This window comes from Cyclopterus lumpus, chromosome 6, assembly GCF_009769545.1.
Source record: "Cyclopterus lumpus isolate fCycLum1 chromosome 6, fCycLum1.pri, whole genome shotgun sequence".
In the NCBI taxonomy this organism is placed as follows: Eukaryota; Metazoa; Chordata; class Actinopteri; order Perciformes; family Cyclopteridae; genus Cyclopterus; species Cyclopterus lumpus.
The window spans coordinates 17,825,504-17,847,532 of NC_046971.1; the positions used below are offsets into that span (position 1 = coordinate 17,825,504).

The following is a 22,029-nucleotide window of genomic DNA, read 5'->3' on the forward strand; positions in this document are numbered from 1 at the left end:
CCTTGCCTCAGAGTCTTTTGTATCTGTATCTGTGTGTGTTTGTTTGTGTGTGTGGCGCACGCGCGTTTGTGTGTGTGCTATTTTTAGAAAAGGACTTGACTAAATTCACCCATAGTTTACTTTAGTTTACCCGAGGTAGAACCAAACAGGACCATGTTTATTTCATATATTTGATGATGTTTGTAACAACTATTTTATAGAGGAAAATACAACAAAAAGTGATTGAAATTTTATGGCGCTCAATATTTCTAAAGTATCTCCTCTTATTATGTTAACTAGATACTCCACTGAAATAGATACTGTTACAATTTAAGATTTTACACAGATCTTTGAAATTCCTTTCAATTTTTATGCTCTCATTTCCATACCCATTTCAGTTTGCTACAACTTATAAGAAGTTTGAGAGGAATATAAGAAAAATAAATGAAAATGTAATAAGATGCAAACCCCATTCCAACTTTTATATCTTCATTTATATCTCAGCAAAGCGGACTCCATACTCTGACAATTTATGTTGGTTTTATAACCCTCTAAGGTCAAAGCCATTGGTTCAATTCAATTCAGTTTATTTTATATAGCCCAATATCACAAATTACAAACTCCCCTCAGAGGGCTTTACAATCTGTACACATACGGCATCCCTGTCCCAGGACCTCACATCGGATCAGGAACAACTCCCAAAAAACCCTTTCACAGGGAAGAAACCTTCAGGAGAGCAACAGAGGAGGATCCCTCTCCCCGGATGGACACATGCATCGTATTGTGTGCCATAACAATATAATAGTATAGTATAAAGAGTAAATCATGCTTGCATGTGTGTTGATTCCGCAGTGATAACATTAAATGAAAATATATTATCTAGAGGTGAATTAATATTTGAAAGCAATACAGACTGCTTGAGAGCTTTTTAAAAATATATTTAGAATATATCTAACAAATATTAAACCTGCCTGAATACATTTGGTTGTTTTTCTTTACATGAATAAACTCTTCTTAACACCTCATAAATTTGCTCATGAAGATTTCCCAGGAAATTATGTTTGAACCTCAAACTTGTTAAGTAGTCTGGGACATGGTGTCACAGCATATATGACAGAAAGATGACTATAACTCATCATCTGAAAGATTTTCTGCACAGTTCTTGTTCTCAATTCTTAAATAACCAATTTGTAGTGATCCTTATAAAACATGTTGCTGGATCAATACTTCATTTTTCCAAACTCACAAATATTGATATTGACCTCAAACCTCCAGTGTTGGTCCCGCCCCTAACTTTATGGAAGTGCAATACTAAAAGCATTGAGGTGTCCCTTTTTTAAAATCATATAATTTGGCCTCTCCATCCACAAAAAGACTTTAGATGAAGGATTCTCTTTTATTGCTTTTAGATACATGCATACACTCTTAATTATAAAAAAAAAACACACATCCAAACATTCCGGGTGCATTCCGTGACCCTGAGTGAAAAGCTTGTTGACGTGCGCATACATCTGACTGCATGGAGACATCTGATGTGAATTATAGATTAGAGGTACTCCATAACATACATACGTGAATTATAAAATAAATATCAATTTATAACTATCCTCCAACTTAAAGGACCAACCCTAAAACATGGTGTACATGGATCCTCATTCACTCAGTCTCATTCCGGGACCTGCGGACCACCACGGAGCGCCGCCGCCTTCTCACAGTCGCCCGCAAGGTGACGCCCTCGTTGAGTTTAAAGCGAGCGATGCCGCCGACCTCGTCCAGTTTCTTGGCGCTGCAGAACGGCGTCGGGACCTTCATGGTGTTACCGAACTTGGAGTAGTCCACCGCGTACATGCCGTCCTCCTCGGAGACCGTGGGGACGAAGCGCTGCCCCCACAGGATCTCCTCCGACACGTAGGAGGTCCTGGCTTGGGTGGTGATGCCCGTGGTCTCCACCACCCCCTCCAGCACCGCGATCACCTCGATGTCCTCGTGCTGCAGCTCAAAAGCGGACAGCTCATACAGAGGGCTGTCCTTGTCGATCACGTGACAGATGATGAGGGGGGACACCAGGAAGACGCCGTTGGTGCCCACCGGGTTATCCATGTGGATGTCGATCTGGTCCAGAGGCACCACCTCGCCCTCCGTGGTGGTGCTTCTCCTGACCACCTGCAACCGCACCGTGGCGCTGATGATCATGCTTTTCCTCAGATCCCCGATCCGGATCATGAAGCACAGCTTGTTGTTTCGGACTGAGATGACTGCGTGCTTGCTGAAAATGAGCGTCTCCGCGCGCCGATTGGCCTGCGCCGTTTTCATGAAGATGCAGCCGAGCATGATGGCGTTGATGAGCAGTCCGACGATGTTCTGCACGATAAGAACTATGATGGCGGAGACGCACTCCTCCGTGACCATCCGGCCCCCGAAGCCGATGGTCACCTGGACCTCTATTGAGAAGAGGAAAGCGGAGGAGAAGGAGTGAATGTCCGTTACGCACGGGACAAAGCCGTCTCCACTCTGGTCCAAGTCGCCATGCGCAAATGCAATAAGCCACCAGATCATCCCGAAAAGGAGCCAGCTGCATAGAAAGGACATGGTGAAAATGATGAGCGTATGGAGCCATTTTAAATCCACGAGGGTGGTGAAGACGTCCTGCAAGAATCGACCCTGTTCTCGGATGTTGGTGTGCGCTACATTGCAGGTGCCGTTTTTGGCCACGAACCTTGCTTTCCCCGATTTGGCCTTAAAGAACTTTGGCTGCAGGACATTCTCAGCCAGACGAGTGAGCAAGTAATCTTCAGGAATGAGTCCTTTCCTGGACAACATAGCGCTCCCATGCTATGGACCCACAGCCTCTTTTTTTTGTTTTGCCTTTGAGTGATTCGTCTCTGCCCTCCACAAGATGAATTATTCTCCTTTTCTTCCAGCGAGCTCCTCCGCTGTCGAGCACGGTAGATTCTTGTTGTCCGTTTTCTGAAGGTATGCGCGCTCCTCACGTTGCCTCCAGATCAGGCGCTCCACGCCCGCAAAGACTCTGGGGAAAATTCTCCTTCCAGCTCCACAGCTGCCGCGGTCACTCACACCACCCACAGGGCAGAGATGCGCCACACCTCCCCGTCCCATTGGGAATCGACCCAGTGTGCACTCGCCGTGGAAATTCAATCGTATGTAAACTATTGATGCTGGAGCAGATTGGGCCTCTGAGTTGAGTTGTATCATCCTTTTGAAACAGAAGGCATGTTCTGTGCTGACTGCGTCACTTCACTTTGTAACGTGAGATGGAGACGTTGTGAGGTGGAGGCCTTCACCGCCCCTCCACCATCTCTGTGGGGCCCTTCCTTTGATTTTCAATGAGAATGCGGGAGTGGGCCCATCAAGCTTAAAGGCCATAGGCAGCACCGAATATAATGGGTTAAATATAGAGCACTCTAGAGTAAATAATCTTCAAGCGATTAACTTTGCTTTATGAATAGAAAGTGGGCTGTTCACCCACAGGAACTGTGCAACCTAACAAATGACAAAAAAAATAATGGTAATATAATTGATTCGATTTTAATTACAACTTTGAGTAAAAAGTATTGAATGAATAAATTACATTTAAAGTTGACCTCCAAATGAGTAAAATTCCTCAATTTCCTACATCTTTGACTTTCCTGATAAAATAAGTCTACTCAGTGATTCACACTGATTTTATTCAAACTAAATGAGGTAAAATGTAATTAATAAAAAAATAAAACATCTTGAATTCAGCTTTCCAAACTATACATAGTCTTTTTTATTATGTAAAGGTTACTACTATGTATGTATTACCGCCAACCACAGGTTTTAGAGTGACATCCAGGGTTTTGAAAACCGTCTCCTTTCCATTCCACCTTTGGGAGCTTTATTTTAGGCGGCTGCGCTCCTCTCTAACTTTCTGATGTCACATGTCAGTCCTGGCTGCAGCTGCGCATCCCACGGTGACACGCCTGAGTAAATGAGGATGATCAGCATCCTGTTTCTGTCCCTTTGCCTCGCCACTGTGCTCCTCAGCTCATTTTAAACCTGCAAGTTGCTGATGACTCATTTATTTCATAACACGTCATCAAGTTTCTCTCACACAAGCACAAAACAACGTTTGAAATCATCCCAATCCTTCTCCTGACCCCACACACACACCACCAAAAAAAACACACCTTCGTGATAATTTATGTTTTATTAACAAAGAATTAACTATTTATATACAAATATTATACAACATGATTATAAAAGGAATATATCTTCCATGGGACAATTGCACTTTGAATGTCTTCTTCTAATGCTTCCTCCCCTCTTGTGCTACTTGTCTGCACGCACGAAGGAGGTGAAGACGCTGTCCTCCTTGCTCAGCAGGGCCTGGGGCCTGTCGTACTCCAGGATGATCCCCCTCTTCATCACAATCACCAGGTCGGCGTTCAGGATGGTGTGGACGCGATGCTGTGTGGCGAACGAGAAGAAATGCAGTCACTACATTGACACTAGATTCATCTTTTGAAACAAAAAAATGTGACGCTTTATCACACAATTTCCTTTCTACAGATAAGTTAAAGTATGACATGAAATAAGAGGTTCTGATTCAGGAAAATGTTCCTCCACAGTAAAATATGAAATATCACACATGAAGAGTTCAGACATGAAGAGTTCAGACTGTTTAACATATTTGAGATGACCTGAAGTATTCAGAGGTAAAATTATCCTGAATGTCTGGCATCTGCTCTGATGTTCCCTTTCCTTCTTTTCTCGTACCTTCTTAGTTTACAGCATAATCCCACAGAATCAGCTACAGATATTGTTTTGTCCACTCATCTGTTTGCTTTGTGTCCCTTTACAAGAAGTGCATCCGCAGTGCAGGACGAAGGTCAGCGCTCTCAGCTCTCAGGGGGAAACGGGAGCGCTGCCTGCAGTGTCCTAAATGCCTGGCATGTGTGAGGGAGATACTCACCGCTATAGTCACGACTGTTCGGTCAGCAAAAGCAGTCATCACCACTTTCTGCAGGATGCTCTCCTGCGAGGACAGAGGCAGGGGGAGAGAAGGCTCATTTACTTTCATGTTGACGGAGAATCAAGGACCACAACAGAAGTACAAGCGGTAAAATAAAGAGCAATTTGAACAGTTGCCATGTTCCTTTTGTACCGCTCAACCCTGTTGAAGCTTATTTTTCAAACTGTCCCGTCTCTTGTTCCTCACCTTAGTGTCCCTGATTAAACGCTTGACCGGGTCTCCTCGAGGGCAGTGCAGCTGCGTTATTGTAAGCTTGAAATGTTGCTCTTCGTGAGCGATCATTCTGGAACGGGTCTGAAGTATAACAACACTGATTCCCCTTCTGGCTCCGAGTATTTTCCCTACATTGCACACCTCCTCCACTCTTTTTTTTTTAATCCTCCTCTTATTTAAAAAAAAAGCATCACTTAAAGGTGCAACCCTTGACCCAAAACTGATAAGAGTGCTCTCTTGTCCCCACACACACTGACCGTTGCCATGTCGATGGATGCGGTGGCTTCGTCCATGATAAGGATGCTGCTCTTCCTGACGAAGGCTCGGGCCAGACAGAACAGCTGTCTCTGGCCCTGGCTGAAATTTTCTCCTCCCTCTGTCACCATGGCATCTGAATAAAATAGTATACATACATGTTGTTAGTTTTCATATTTATGTATACGTTCATAACACATTTTAAATCAGAGACTGCTTTAAATGTAACATAGGCTATTATTTCAGCTAAAAGAGAGGGCAAAGTTAATTGGCCATCAAACTCCCGCAAATCAATATCGTATTGATTTTCCATTCAAGGCCTATGAATGAGGCGAAGCTGTAAAACAATGCTCGAAAAAGTTAACTGCTCTAGAGTGATCTATCAGTTTGGTGTTGGTGCTATTGTTGTTTATCTTTAATATGTTAGTTATTAAAAAGATAGACAGGAACTAAGGGGGTGGAGAGAGAGAGAGAGAGAGAGAGAGAGAGAGAGAGAGAGGTATAACCATAACAGCAGGTTTTATATGATTCAGGAGATGAAGTGTGGCGAATTCTTCAAAATATGAGTAAAACTATAATCAACCTATATTCTATCTGAGAAAATAATCTATATTTGGTGTTTATCTTAAATAAGTATACTGTAGAATGAAATAAAACATTCATTTTGAATTTCACAAACTAACATCTTTTATAAAACTCAATCCCAATCTCTGCATGTAACGAAGACCGACTGCAAATAACTGTTGTCTGCTTTTTCTGCAACACAAGACTCAACATTGACACTAAACTGGCCCTTTAACGTAATTAAAGGTGGAAATGAATGAGTCCTTAACCCCTGGGGACGGAACAATATCTTAGCAAACATGTGACTCCAGTGAATTTAAACTAAAGCAAGTGAGCAGCTGGTTTCAACATACCGCGCACCAACACACACACACACACACACACACACTCAGTGTCACGTCGATGGAAGCAGGCGACTCGAGCAGCAGCAGTCTATTCCTCCACCAGAGCAGTGTAAAGGTGGACGGAGACGTACTAACATGGGTGATGAACTTCAAACTAACAGCTAAAGTAAGACACCGTGCAGAGACGAGGCCCCAAGCATCAGCACGCCAAGCATGTGTCAGGTATGTAGACTAAGAGGAACACGCCTCTCAGCTACTACCGGATCTGATGGGGAGGCTGGCAAGTCTCCTGTGTCACAACTATGAGCTGAAGTCAGCAGAGAATAATGTGCTGATAAAACTGCAGCTTCACAAAATAATACAGATCAGACAGGGATTGAAAATGTGTTATTTGATAGAGCCGCCTGATCTTTGTAAAGAGACACTGGGGAAGTCATAAGCTCGCCTCAAAGCAATTCCCTCTACCCTCAGACCTTCAGTTTGGATAGAAAGGAAGAAACCCCAGGAAGATGAACACACACACACACACACATATATATATTTCTCACCCAGGCCTCCTGGGAGGGATTTAACAACAGGCTTCAGCTGAGCGATCTCCAGAGCTTCCCAGAGCATCTCATCTGTAGCCTTCATCTCTGGGTCCAGGTTGAACCTACACACACACACACACATACACACATACATGCAGGTACATGCACACGTATTAATACACTTAAAGTGGAGTCTTATTTAGCCACATTATGTATCCTCAACTGAAGCCTCAACTAACGTTAACATTTAAGAAACGACAATGTCATTGATCTATTTGAAGTAGCTCCTCCCTCCCCAACCTCTCTCCCTTAAAGTGTACACTACGGGAAGTGATGAGGTGAGAGCCGAGACACCAAACATGGTTTTACGTTATTCGACTTCCTAAAATATCCCAAACTACAGTCTGACAGCGTCACATAGCTTCCTTTAATGTTTCCTCATCTGTTCTCCTCCAACATTACAAAGCTTTTATGGTCCCTGTTCATATTGTCTCTCTCTCTCTGGCTGTCCTGCTTTTATCACACAGTCTAAAATTAACCAGTGAAGTTTTCAGAGGAATCTCCTCTTATCTACAAACCCTCAGCTCCACTCGTGATTCAAATGAGTGTCTTTGAAGTGTGTCACAGTTTGCCAGCTGGCTCGATTGCTGAAGATTCTCAAAACTTGATTATCATCAAAAATAAACCTCGTCGTCCTGCTAATTAATTGTGAAGTGAAGTTCATCGTACCGGATGGCGCCGCTGAACAGGAAGGGGTCTTGAAGGATGATGGACAAGCGAGACCTGAGCGTCTGCAGAGGCAGCTTGGCGATGTCAATCCCATCGATAATAATATTCCCTGTGAAAGAAAAGAAAGGAACACATACTCACCACACGCAAATACATCACACATAGACCACATGACAGAGTGCAGTTTGTTCTTGATGGCGTTGCATGTAAAAGCTTTCTCGTGGTTTATGAACGGGGCCTTTCAATGTACTGCATGTCAGCGTTGATGTTTTGCTGTACCCTCAAACATGTCCACCATGCGGAACAAGGCCAAAGAGAAAGAGGATTTGCCGCTGCCGGTTCTGCCACAGATTCCCACCTGAAAACCAACAAGTCCGAACCATCACTATCCTCAACATTTAATTCTTCATATTTTGTGTCACAGGTGTGGCTCTGTTTGGCTACCTTCTGCCCAGGGTTGATGTTTGCGTTGACATTTTTGAGCACTGGCTTCAGCGTGGCGTCGTATCGAACACTCAAATTTTGGATCTTGATCTCTCCCTCTCTGGGCCAGCCGTCAGGGACCTGAGACACAGCTGAGACAGACGCAGAAACATCAGTGGATTTCAGCTTTCTCCCTTTTTCACCTCTTGATACAATGGGTTACAATTAGTTCAAAACTAAACTTTACAAAATAATCTCATTAATTAAAAGTCCCAAACTACAATAAGTTTGCCCTGAGGAAACCTCTAAAGGATTCCCGAACTGCGCCATGACAGGGCGACTCATCAAAGGAGGTGAACATAGTCAATGTGATTGGCTATGATTGAAACAGCCAACCAATAATTAAACAGTTTTACTGATCCCATCTCGTGCCACAGGTGTGTCACAGGTGCGTCAAGCGAGCCTGGCCACAGTATTACAAAAAGTGTAATGGAAACTTTCAGGCACATGTTCGTGGTCCAGGTTAATAAACTACATTGAGGTTGATTAATCACGGAGGTAAAAAACCCCACTGCCTATTATTTTGAAAGTGGCCAAAGGTGTAATTTCATCACTCACTCAGTGACTCAGTCAGTGACAGACTTTTACATGTGACCTGCTGGCCACGCTGCAGCCAAAACCCTCAGACATGAAAACCCTAAAGGTGCCCACGGTTGAATTGTTGAAAGGAGTGTGTTCACTCACTGAGCAGTCCCTCGTAATTCTCCGGTTCAGTTTTGAGGAGGCCGTTAATTCTCTTGACTGAGCCAAGCTGTACCTCCATGTCTGCCAGATTACGCACCATCCAGTTCATGTAGTTGGATACCTGGTACAAAGAAGGAGGAGGAGGAGGAGGAGTTTTGAAGAGTTGGTGAAATGTCGGCACACACTTTATTGCATTTGTCAGATAGTCCAATGATCTATGAAACATGAGAACAAAAGAATCTTCTCAACATTTAATTATGCAGTTTATCTGAAAATGTTAAATTCAACAAATTTGGAAACACATATGTAGAGAAAGAAGTTTTACAAACAGATTTTCAGGCAGATTTTTACATTATGTTTATTTTTGTTGCTGCAAGAAATGCAATCAGCCACTGATTATGCATCTGAAGTTGTTCTTTTTAAAAATCTCTTCATATATATCCCACCAAGTATGAAAAAAGAAATGGTAAACAAAAGAATGTATATGATTTTTGTTCATATTCAATATAATCAGATCAAATCTTGCTTATAATCAAAACCCAGTAATAAGTAATGAGTTAGAAAAACTAAAATATAATCAAATATTCTAAGAGTAGAAAAAAAAGTAATTCTAAATTGTAAAATATGCACATGTAATGTCACACACACACACACACACACACACAGTCTCACCATGAGTGCGTATGTCAGTCCCAGCCCCACCAGACCAGGAGACAGCTGGTTGTAGAGAGAGTTAGCGATGGAGGCGACAGCTGCCACCAACACAACAAAGGCTCCAATATACTCCTGTAGAGAGAGACAATGTCAACTTCACAGAAGGAAGATAATGCATCGCTGGATAATACAAAATGATGACTTAAAGAAGTAGAGTGGATACATGAACGTAGATGGGTTTATTGTCGACACACACACAAACGTCCTGTTTGTTTTCTTTTGCATCTATGCACATGAATCCATTAACACCTGACGGTTATCTCCTCTTTCAAACTGTGAAACACAAGAAGCCAAGCGAGCTGCGAGCCGCATGCAATCGGTACATAAAACATTACATGAAGAACACAGAATGTGATCTGAATAAAGCGAGTGATGAAAAATTCAGTTTTTCCAGGATCCCAACAGAGGGAGCAGCGACATCAACAGCTGTTGTCTGACAAACCGTAAACAGGAAGTGAATGTTATCGCACTGCATAGAGGACACGTCATTACCATTCGGACCTCCAGCCAACGGTTGGCTGCTGTGAGGAAGAGAGAAGCAATGTTGTTGGCGTCCGTGAACTGCAGTAACCTCTGTCTGAACCTGGGCTCATACCTGCCGATGGACAAAGACACATTGCTGTTGCTTTCTGGGAGTCTATCTGCCTGACAGCAATACACAATGAAATAATGTGAATTATTTAACTTCTTGACTTTTTTTTTTAATGATAGACACATGTCATCCTTATTACAGGAAGTTAAATAGTAATAATGACACAGTTAAAACATTTGATTAGAACCTTTGTAAGTTGATGTGAAAATATCAGGTGTTTCTGACTGCAGAGACGACATATTAAACATATCAAACTCTGAACATGTTGGAAGGTGAAAAGAAAAGAAAGATAATAGAGTAATAATTACATTCTTAAAATGACATGTACCTTATTGAAACAATTTGAATATGCAAATACTTTTGTTTCAAAACCTTTAACTGCTGGACATAATGAAAATTCCATTCATAGTATGCACTGGAGACTTCAAGTTTCCACATCAAGTTGCATTTTGGACCTTGATTAGCTTCCACACTAGTTGTGATGTAACTAAATCATCTCGTAAGTATACACGTTTAACTGAGATTGAAGGTGAGCAAAGAGAACATTTGCCCCTTCAACAGATGAATATTAAAACAGACTTTTAGCGTAACACATTTTTAAGTTTGTATCCCTCTTAAACATCGTTGGACAATAATATTAATGCTCATCCAGTTGATAATAATCACCTGAGGGCCCTGATTGTAGTGAGACCTTCCACTGTCTCAGAGAAGTGGCAGAGTAGAGGCAGTTGGGTGCTGTCCTCCAGCTGCTGCAGGTCCCTGACCAGAAGACAGAGGACTCATTAGAGAGGGAAATATCAACTGAAGCAAAGTTAAAATAATATCAAAGGTTGGAGTGGCGAGGAAAGCCTAACTGCACGGTTGAACCGGTTCAGAGAACAGTTGAATAAAATGCAAAGTTGACATAATAAATCCAATTTTATTCGCCAAAAAGTCTGTGCCTTGTGGGAAATCTATTTTCAAGCAGAAAAAGTCAAATTCAAATATGTTAAGTAAAAAAAAAGAATGAGCCTTTGAAACCTGTGTTATTTGTGTGTGATTGTAGAACGTAAATGAATTAGAGGAAAACATACAGTGCACAACACGTCAGTGGTATCTCTCCCTCCGTCACACACGACTCACCTGGAGGCCACCCGGAAGTATTTCTGGATGAAATAGCAGGTGATGGCCAGCGGCAGGAGTGCGATAAGAAAGATGGGGGTCACGTAGCAGATGACGCCCAGAGCGGACACACACAATAGGGTGGAGCGGGAGAGGCACTCCAGGGTCGTGGGGATGTGCTGGTCTATTGTGTTTGTGTCTGTGGAAAACCTGTTGAGGATGCTGCCGAGCGGAGTCGTCTCAAACAGCCTGGATGGAGGAAAACATTGAAATAACCCTTTATCCATTTAATAATTGAATCTCAAAACGGTTTTATTTACCCAGATTACATTATTGCTATACACCTAGAGACCATAATAGTATTTCCACATGTCTACAATAAGAACAAATATAATGGTTGAATGAGTTATGTTATGTGAAATGCATCTGTTTATTTAGCTGTGAGTGTATATACAGTACAGGTGTGTTGTGTGCATGTGAGCGTCTAATGTAAGTGACGTCTCCTAGGTTTTGTGTAAGGAAAGCAGATGGTGCTCCGTAGCTCGGAGTAATGGAGTGAGAAAAATATGCTTTTAACATTGTTCCTCGGTTTAAATGATCTGGTTCAGCAAACACACAGAACAGCAAGCTCACATCTCTTTCAAACGTAAGGAGGACGAGCTGCAGCGCGCACACACACACACACACACACACACACACACACACACACACACAAACACACACACACACATACACACGTACACACACACACACACACACACACACACTGAGCGCCGAACCTCATGGGGGCCAGGATGATCTTGTTGAGCAGGTCGTGGTGCAGCTCTTTGGCCACTTTGAGGCCGGTCCACTCCACGGCCACGGAGGTGGCCAGACACAGGACGATGCCCAGGCAGCACAGCACGCTGAACACTGACAGATACCACGAGTGAAAGCCCTACAGCGAGAGAGAGAGAGAGAGAGAGAGAGAGAGAGAGAGAGAGAGAGAGAGAGTTATCTCCATTTTCTCCTCAATTTACCACCTACATCTTTTGTGATTTTCATTAACTTTGAATCTTCTTTTTCTACTTTTCTACCTTTATTTAGTATTCATTAATATTCAATAAGACACAATAATAACACTCTTTGTTAATCCACTCTCCTCCTCCTCGTGCTGTCAGGCAGCAACATGGCGGTGACATGCAGGCAGTGATGTGCCAGAAGTTGTATTTGATAGCAGAACAGGAGTGTCCTCTCATGGATTTGTCTCCAGCACCGCGCAGATTAGATAAAGCTGGCAACATGCAGCTGTGTGTGTGTACGGCAGGAGGACACGTGAACTTCAAACTCCCCAAATACCAGTTGACTGTCTGTAGCCTCTGCATGACTGTGTGAAATGTGACTTACATTACATTACATTATTACATTACATGTCATTTAGCTGACGCTTTTATCCAAAGCGACTTACAATAAGTGCATTAAACCATGAGTCCAAACTCAGAACAACAAGAATCAAACAAGTACAATTTCTTCAATAACGTTAAACTACAGAGTACTATCCGTAAGTGCCATTTAAGTGCTACTTAAGTGCCAAACTACTTAGCATTGCAAATCACAGGACAGACAGACAGACAGACAGACAGACACACACACACACACACACACACACACACATTTAGAGAAAGCAGAGAGTAGCACACACACTCAATATCAGTACCGGTGAAAGTTAAGCTGCTTCGTTCACACATCGGGGTCACACCAGCTGTTGGAAGCTTTTCATTTCCAGAAGGAGTGAAGCATCTCTATTATTAACAGTTAGCTGTGTGTGTGTGTGTGTGTGTGTGTGTGTGTGTGTGTGTGTGTGTGTGTGTGTGTGTGTGTGTGTGTGTGTTAGAGACTATATTAGGAAAGAGGTCGCTGATGAAAGACAAGCTTTAAACTGAATGAAGGTGAAGAAGTTAGTGACAAATTGTCTTTCACCCACTAAATTAAGAGAAATATGTATTGTCATATCAGTTGTGTCTAAAAGCCTCAGAGGCCATTTAAGATTTCTGCAGGTCTGTCGACAAATGCACATTAAAACAAAGCTCTCCATGTTTACATTTCCCCGCAGAACTTTCTCTGAGACCAAATATATTGATTTGTCCGACCAACAGTCAAAAACTTAAAGATGTGTGCATACTATCACGTAAAACAATGTTACACCTCCTTTTTGACTTTAAAATAGAAGAGTCAGAAGTCTATAAATCAAATCATCTCATTTTGATACACTTTGAAAGCCCAAAGATCCAAAACTATACAATATTGAGTGTAGATCATTGAAGATTGGCGATAAGATTGGAAAAGCAGTACATCCTCATTCAGAAGCTACAACTAGAAAAACAAATAAAACCATTGAAATAACCAAACAGGAAAAGACTTCTTGACTTCAGATCCAGTCCCGCCCCTCACCTGAACAACGGTACTGTTGCGAGCTGTTGCTGCGATCTTGGCCGTGATGACGTTTGACGTCCAGTGTGCCAGCCAGTAGTCGATGGCGACCATGAGGGAGTGTTTGAGGAGCTGAGACAGGAGGAGCAGGGTGAGCAGGAGGACCCCGGCGGAGGACAGGTAGATGCCACAGGAGCGCCAGGGGATGGTGGCCCGCTGACGCACCGACAGGTCGTCGTCATCGTCACTCTCAATCGATTCCTCTGGGATCGAGACAGAGAGTTAAAATGTTCAAGAGTCTTGGTTTAGTTTTTTTTTGCAAGAGAGTTATATATTTATTTTGGTAGGAAATTATTTTATAATACATGAATGTGAATTATGTGTATAAAAGACCTTTCCAACTGTAGTCTCCTCTGCTTTGACTCACTGCTGATTCTCCCTGACCTTTCCTCCTCCTCCTAATACCGCTTCTAAATATTTAATTATCTTAGTTTTCACCGTCTATCAGTTTATGTCACCTTTTCTGACACCTTTCTCAGATTTTTCTGAAGAACATCGACTAACATAGAACAGGAAGAGAGGAGAAGAAAGGGCAAAGAGGGTCAAACGAGAGGAGCAACCACAGATAAAAGCATCACCTAGAAAATGCTTATTCACATGAATGGCAAGTTTTTCAAGGACAACAGTGACTGTGGGTGAGGAGCTCGTTAATGACCTCCAGCCTCCTCCCCACCTCGGATGTAAAATAAATATCATATAAATTCATGCAGCAAGCTTAGGAGCACAAGGCTGCACGTGGGAATGGAGGAGGAAAAGCATGACTAGCAGGGCTAAACAGCCTGTAGCTACCACCATCTACTGTGCAACCATGCTGGCATTAAGTAGGTTTTTGGAGAGCAGGAGTGACAAATGTTTTGGGGGAAAAAGAAAATGATGCGTGATGAGATTCTAAGATGGTGGGAGAAGCTGACACAGCTTGCGGGTTGCTTGCAGATTCACAAAGCCACAGACTTTGTTTTCAGTCCATGCTTTCTGGCCACACCTGCTCGATCGAACATGAGAGCAACACTTGGTGCTGGAGCCATCGCACAAGTCCATTCAGGGGTGCCACCAGCGCACGGGAGACAACACAGAATACAGATAAAGAGTATAGCTACTGCACCATAGTACCTTCCACTACAGCTGCACATTCAACAGCAGCGACACATACGGATAAAGGATCAGACTCGGTGTTCAGCCACATCGGGAGGCAGCAACAGAGAAGGTGGTGTCATATATCTGGTTGCTGCTGGAAGTCTAAAGAGAAGCCAAGTCATGACACGCCAGACCCAGAAGAAGGTCTGGAGCATTTGACACCCCTGTCATGTTTTCTTTTTACATAGACAGGATATATTAAATAAAGAACAAGGGACGAGCATGGTGGACAGGGCATTTTGGAATCATTCAAATTATTGCAGCAGGTGTTACATCAAAAATAAGCTGTTCAGCTTAAACTTTAATGTAATATAAGAGGTGCTGCTCCTCAGCAAATACACAAAGCGGGAGAAGGGAAATGATACTCCGCCTTTACTATTATTACTATACAAAATAAACTACATTTAATTTAATTGAAATCAGTAACGGACCGACTGCAGTCATAGAAACATGAAATCAAGCTGTTGTTTCCTGTAACCTCTCACCTTCCTCCTCCTCTTCGGTCCTGGCAGCCTCTCGGGAGTACATGGCCCTCCGAAGGTTTTTCCTCTCCAGATCCGTCATACTCGCTGCCTCTGTTTCCTAGAGGAGATATAAAGAAAAGAGAACAATCTGGTGAGACATTAAGCGAACATCCAGGTAATCAAACTGTCTTCAGCAGCATTGGATTGTATGCAACTCTCCTGAATCTAAAAACTATCAAATCAACGAAAAGCAAAGACTCAGAGTCATTAAGGATTCATCGCACTTCGAATGTTGAGTAATTATTACCGTCTCAAAGTCCTGGTCCTGTCTGTGCATCAGGGTTTTCCACTGCTCAAAGAGTTCAGGCTCAGACTTCTGGATGTTTTTCATAGTCCCTTCCGTCTGGATAGTGCCATCTTTCATGGCAATGATCTAATAAAAACATATATACAAACAGAGACAGAAGAGGAAATGCAATCTTTATGTACTCTGGAATCTTTCTGAGATAAACTACATTCCCAAATGTAATATTTACATACTGAATAATATAACAGCATCCAAAATGCACAATCTTATCATTTTGTGTGACTATTACAGAGTAAAAGAGTCTCTAAATATACCGATAATTCAGTTAATGAAGATAATAGCTGCAAATATATCTGTTTCACACACACACACACACACACACACACACACACACACACACACACACAGGTCTTACCCAGTCTGCTTGTGGTAGATACTGAAGTTTGTGTGTGACCAACACCACCGTCCTCTTCTCCTCTTTCAGGAGCTTGAGGATACCGTCCTGCATCAGATGGTCACTCAGATGGATGTCTAAGGCAGAGAATGGGTCATCCTAAAAACAAAAGCATAAATAGACAACATATATTAAATAAGTACTGGGTTTGACTAATGCACAGAAAATAATTACTTTGATTGATCAGTTCAGATATTTTTGAAGCCCCAAAATGTGCTTGTCCCAGTATTTGCTGTGTTCCTTCATCGTATATGACAGTAAGTTGAGACTCGTACAACTTTAGACTTAAGTCAGAAAAAAAACAGCAAATTGACATCATCATTGTGGCCTCTGAGACATTTTGAATACCATTTTGTTTTTCAATTCATAAACTAAAATATTTATCGCGAAATTAATCTGCAGGTCAATTGATAATGAAGCCATAGCCATAACAAACATATAATACAAAATCATTATTAATAACTGAGAGGCGATAAAATCCAAAAGTCAGTTAAAAGTTGCATTAGCTTAAGAGAGCGTGTTGCTATGTTTGTCAAGAGGAAGAAATCAGAAATAATATCACATCTGAGACTTCAGGTAAAGCTCCACAATCTTTCACTGTGAATACCAAAAGACTGTGAAGTGCAATCCGACAACTGAAACCATTCTTTGGATCGAAGATGTGTGTGTGAAGACAAAGACTCACCAGAAATACCACGTGGGTCTGTTGGTACAAGGCTCTGGCTACGCTGATACGTTGTTTCTGTCCCCCTGACAGGATGATACCCTGCACCAGAGGGCAGAACACTCTATTACAAGATTTTACAACAAAGAGGGTTAAGCAACATGATAAAATCCATAAATGTGTGTGGCAGTTGCCCCCAGTAACAGAGGAGTTCACAGCTTATTTCCCCCATTCCCGGTGCATGACGAAATCCAACACGACAGTGCTTTGGTTGAACGAGGTCAGTCCAGCTCCCTACACACGTACTGTACATCAAATCCTGGTTGCACAGTACTGATGACAAAGGAGTTTGCAATACAGGGAGCCACAGTGGGAGCTATGGCCAGATCTGGAATGTTCTGCCTGTCGGTTTAGATCTGTAAAATAAAAAGACCACAGAGGAACTCAAAGAAATCATTAACTGTACTGACCCGCTCACCGATCTCTGTCTGGTCCCCCTGTGGAAGGATGTCGATGTCTGGCTGAAGAGAACAGGCTTCTATGACAGCTTTGTACCTGATAGGCCGGAACGAGACAGAATACAAATGAGGACAGCGATCAGCCAGAAGGTGAAGATCTTGAAGATGCAGTGGACACAAAGCCACCCTCAGTTGACAGTTCTGTAATTGCTGAAGCTTTGAGAACATTGTGACCTAACATATGGGGTCACAGGCCAGAATAGGTTGATTTATATTAATTAATGGGATGTGCCCTTATCTTAGTCTGAATCTAACAAATGACAATAATCCAGACACCAGTGAGATCTCTTGGAGCACAGTGCCTGAGAACATGCTCCTCCAGATGCATGGCTACAGTACTGCATGTCTTTTAAACATGGCATTACACACCTCAAGTCAAAACTCTGCATTGTAAAAGGACAAGTTCACCTTAAAATACCATATTGAGACTAAGAGCCATGCTGCAGCTCTGTGAGTCTGCACAGTGGAGGGTTGATCTAGAATAGATAACATAAGCATACAACCATGCTCACAGTGACAATGCTAACATGCTGATGTTAAGCAGCATCTTAGTTTAACATGTTTGCATGCTGCAAATGGATAGTTTATTAATGTAATGTTAATAAACTAAGAAAAGCTAAGCTATAAACATGGTCACACATATAGGCATTGTTTTAACTCCTGTATTATGGCAGGTGCAGAAAAGATATGAATTATAAACTTTAAAAGTTTGAAATAACTGTGCAGTGACACTGCAGCAAACATGTCCAATATAGCTGTTTCATAGCAGCCATATTGACATGAAATAGCAGGTAAACACAGGTTTAATTTATGATTCTTTAAAATGTGGTTTCTGTTCTATTTAGTTTAGCATACTTTTCCAGTGAGCCATCATACACAAAAGCAGCACGCTGACTCTGTTCAACCTGAATGGAAAAGAACCGTAGTATCATTGGTAACAACTGTGACTACATTACTATTTCATGTCAAAATAGTTCCTGTGAAAAAGTTCTATTACTACAGCTTTGAACCCACAGCAGAAAGGGACAGGGGAGAAAGAGATGTGTGAAAAGAAAGACAAATGAGGCAGCGAGGAGAGGCAGCGCAGGTTGGGCAAACATCTCCATGGTAACAAAGCAAAGCGGTCCATTAGGTGTATTTTCTGAAAACCGTCCATTAGACTCAAAGAGACCGCAACCATAAATCCAAGCAACTGACCTTTCGGAAAGACCATTTGTTGTGAGGATGAAAATTGTGAGTGTGAGTAATTGCGTTTGAGTGTAAGTCATTAAAAGAGAATGTGTGTGTTTTCGATGGTGCTCACGCAGGCGAGAACAGCATCTGTTATTGAGCCAGGAGAGAAACTAGAGAAACTCTACTCAACGAAAAGACAACTTCAGCCAAGACAAACCCTGACTCACTTTTTTAGTGGACACAAAGTGTTGACTTAATCAGACATCAACAAGTCCAATTACCACAATGGCCTCAGGGAGCTGGAAGGTTATTGACTCTTGGCTTTACAGCTTGATCTGACAACACATTAATTACTCTGTTATAACAAAGTAGTTCACTATGGAGCACATCCACAAACAGCATTTCAGTCAAACTAAAATGATTAAACTAGAGTTTGCTTTGAAATTAGGATGTTGGAACGCAATCTTGACAAATCAATAAACTGCGACACTCAAGTTGCCAGTTAATCAGGTGCACCTAGCTAACTCCGTCCTTCTGGTCGCTGCTCTTTCTGCACTTCATCACACTCATTTGTCTGTGATGAAATGTATTTCTGCTTGTTGTGCCCTGGTGGGATCTGGGTTTACAGAGATCCTATTTGGATCTGCCAGAGACCTTTGATGAATATTGTTCTAACTCACACAGGCTCCACCCTCAACTAGACTCTACGGGTAGAGGTTGTGCTGCACTTGAACACCCTTCAGGCATGCATGTTCCCATTCTCCTTGTCCCAAAGAATGTGCTCTGCAGGGTGTTTACTGCTTGTCTTTTGACTCCTGCAAGTTTAGGCCATGGCTATGCCCAGTTCAGTTGGTTCAGCAGGTGTATTAGCATAGAAACGTCCTTATTAGCCAGCACAGTTTATACAATTAGAATATTGTATAAACGTTGGACGAATCCATGCTCTTGATTCAGGAAGAGTATTGCTCACATGAGTCCATTAGAGCAGCGGTCCCCAACCACCGAGCTGTGGCCCGTTACCGGTCTGTGGGTCCCTTGGTACCGGGTCGCACAGAAAGTCTTGATTGATTATCATGGTCGGAAAAAAGATTGATTTTGAAAAATGACCGGATACATCCGTCTGAGCCTCTTGACACGTGTCAAGAGGTCACGTGATACGTTACCCAAAAAATGAAACTCACGTTTCAGACAACAACTCTGCTGGTGTTCAGGATTAAAATCAAGGCAGAATATCCTGACAAACCCTTGCTTCCATTTCCAACATCCCGTCTTTGTGAAGCGGGTTTTCTGCAGTGACGGCGACCAAGACTAAGTTAAAAAGTGGACCGGAGATAAGGAACACACGTTGGGTGTCATTGTCTCCCATCACCCCGAGATGGGACCGGCTCGTTGCAGAGAAACCAGCTCAGGGTTCCCACTAACTCTGCGTAATGGTGAGTTGTAGTTTTATGCACTTTATATTTGTTTTTATGCCGTCGTATCATTTTCTTAAGTCATATTTTATTACGTCATATTTTATTATGCCATATTTTATTATGCCATATTTGTTACGTCATTGTGGCAGCGGGGTGTGGCTAGGCGCAGCTGCAGAGTGGGTGGAGCGGGGGTGTGGTTCAGGGAACAGTGTCATGATGTGTAAATGAGCCTCAGCTGGGATCAATTATGTTTTATGTTCCATATAAGAACAGGAGTAGCTGGAGAGGGGAGGAAGAGCGAGTAGCGGAGGCCCGGATCGGTCGCTACCAGAAGCGGGACAAATAAATAAAAACGGTTTCTGCCCTCACAATTGTGTGTGTGTTGCCTCGTTGGTGCTGCCCAAGACCCGAACCTGTTACAGTCATATTTAATCTCCCACACCATGAAGGCCGGTCCGTGAAAATATTGTCTTACACAAAACCAAAACAGGTTGGGCACCGCTGCATTAGAGGACTCCACCAGTGTTTATAGAACTACGGTTACAATACAACAAAAAAACATCAAACTTTTTCGTTTCCCCAACTCTCTCTAATTTCTTGTCATCTCTCTAATAAAATCATGAAATGCCCCCCAACATTTTTTTTATGTTTCCATTACTTGAAATGTGCCAAATATTCTCATCAACATACGGAAGCACCGGTGAAGCAGCTCAGCAGAGTTTAAACTGATATAACTTTCATTGCAGCCGCTGGTCGGGTGCAGGTATGAGGTCTTACCTCGGTTTGATCATGGGCATCTCAAAGGTGATGTTCTCCACCAGGGTCGCATTCAACAGCCAGGGCTTCTGGGAAGCGTAGGCCACAGCACCTCTCTTCCTACCAGCGGTTTTGAAACACATGCAAAAGTGTCGTACAATCAATAATCTGTTCTTCAACATTCTACTTCTTATTCAGTTTTTTTGTTTCAGACCATGTTTAACAAACTGCTTAACCTCTTGGACCAGAGGGTCTCCTCAGCCTCCGACGCGTTAATAACAGCTCCAGTCAATAAAGAACTGGTCCAGAGATCATTTTAGACTGTGGTGTGTTTGGGAGGTCAATATGCACCTGATGGTCGGTGGGATAAATATGTGAGCAGAGGGAATATATTTTTCTCTTTTATTGTCAGTGGGTTTCTAGATAAGCATGAGGATTGTTTTTCTGCTCTGCTGATCATGGTGATGTGTCTCCATGGAGATAGCCTGTTATGAAGTACACTATTGTCAAAACTCACCTGATTTCCCCGTCACCTGCTGCATCTCGGTCAGTGGGACTGCAGAGAAAGAAACACACACACACACACACACACACACACACACACAACACTAAATAGGAAATACTGTTCCCTCTATTATTGACTCTACCTTTGTCATGAAATGATTAACAGATAACAAACAAACAAACACACACACATACACACTCTCTCTCTAGCCCATTACTCTTCCCTCACTCTGGCAATAATTGCTCAGGCCATCAACTACCCTATATGAACACATCTAAAATTAGATGTGATCCTATCCTCCCTAAGAATACCGCCGCCGCCCCGTTACCATTTTTCTTACGGTAATTTGCTGATATGCAAATCCGTATAAAACGTTAGGACTCTGACGCATTCAGTTCTCAGAGGATCTGATTCCTCCTGCTGAGATTAGTACGTCAACACGGGGTCTGTGGCTGACGTGATGTTCGGAGCTGTTTGCTGGTTTCCTGTTCATCTCTGCAAGCTGCACTATAACTGTGAAGGCAGAGTGCTTGAGAGATGAGAACAGACTGAGTTCAGCACACTTGTTCAAACACTGAATACACATTACATTTCCAAAAATGTAAAAATGTATTGCTTTTTTTAGAAACTTGCAGTTATCAAACAACCATAAACTGACTTGTTCTATAGTTACTGGCGCTTGAACCATGTGGCTCATATTTAAAGGAACTGATGAGGCCATCTTAAACCATATTATGTATTTGATCAGTCCAGAAAAAGACCTGTTTAGAAAAGTGTGCTTACGCAATAGTAAACAATATTAAATTAGTCTTAAATTGAGAGTATTTTGTTCACATGCACACTGAAATGGTCTTGATTCAATGTGCCCAAACTATTTAAACAAACATATATGTTGTCCTCTCCTGTTATTCACCAGACAATTCTTGTTTCTGTAGACACCCAAACTTAAAATATAATGCTATCAATAC

General features: G+C 42.4%; 2 protein-coding genes across 3 annotated transcripts in view; both read right to left on the reverse strand.

The window, feature by feature from the left end:
• Window positions 1-1,635: 1,635 nt before the first annotated feature.
• kcnj11 (potassium inwardly rectifying channel subfamily J member 11) lies at window positions 1,636-2,878 on the reverse strand. The gene has a single exon (XM_034534716.1). It carries the CDS (start codon window positions 2,797-2,799, stop codon window positions 1,636-1,638), a length of 1,164 nt encoding a protein of 387 aa, XP_034390607.1. The 5' UTR covers window positions 2,800-2,878.
• A 1,412-nt stretch (window positions 2,879-4,290) lies between these two features.
• abcc8 (ATP-binding cassette, sub-family C (CFTR/MRP), member 8) overlaps window positions 4,291-22,029 on the reverse strand; it is a 46,628-nt gene continuing 28,889 nt past the window's right edge. For both annotated transcript variants that reach the window (XM_034535095.1, XM_034535096.1), the window contains 21 exons: window positions 21,074-21,112; window positions 20,578-20,676; window positions 17,165-17,249; window positions 16,716-16,796; window positions 15,992-16,129; window positions 15,577-15,702; window positions 15,291-15,387; window positions 13,633-13,874; window positions 11,982-12,139; window positions 11,224-11,451; window positions 10,768-10,860; window positions 10,002-10,104; window positions 9,468-9,581; window positions 8,796-8,916; window positions 8,073-8,203; window positions 7,908-7,986; window positions 7,629-7,737; window positions 6,918-7,021; window positions 5,464-5,597; window positions 4,934-4,996; window positions 4,291-4,428 (listed from right to left, as the gene is read on the reverse strand). In XM_034535095.1, the coding sequence (XP_034390986.1) occupies window positions 4,291-4,428; window positions 4,934-4,996; window positions 5,464-5,597; window positions 6,918-7,021; window positions 7,629-7,737; window positions 7,908-7,986; window positions 8,073-8,203; window positions 8,796-8,916; window positions 9,468-9,581; window positions 10,002-10,104; window positions 10,768-10,860; window positions 11,224-11,451; window positions 11,982-12,139; window positions 13,633-13,874; window positions 15,291-15,387; window positions 15,577-15,702; window positions 15,992-16,129; window positions 16,716-16,796; window positions 17,165-17,249; window positions 20,578-20,676; window positions 21,074-21,112 (2,482 nt within the window). The remainder of the gene's footprint in view (window positions 4,429-4,933; window positions 4,997-5,463; window positions 5,598-6,917; window positions 7,022-7,628; window positions 7,738-7,907; window positions 7,987-8,072; window positions 8,204-8,795; window positions 8,917-9,467; window positions 9,582-10,001; window positions 10,105-10,767; window positions 10,861-11,223; window positions 11,452-11,981; window positions 12,140-13,632; window positions 13,875-15,290; window positions 15,388-15,576; window positions 15,703-15,991; window positions 16,130-16,715; window positions 16,797-17,164; window positions 17,250-20,577; window positions 20,677-21,073; window positions 21,113-22,029) is intronic.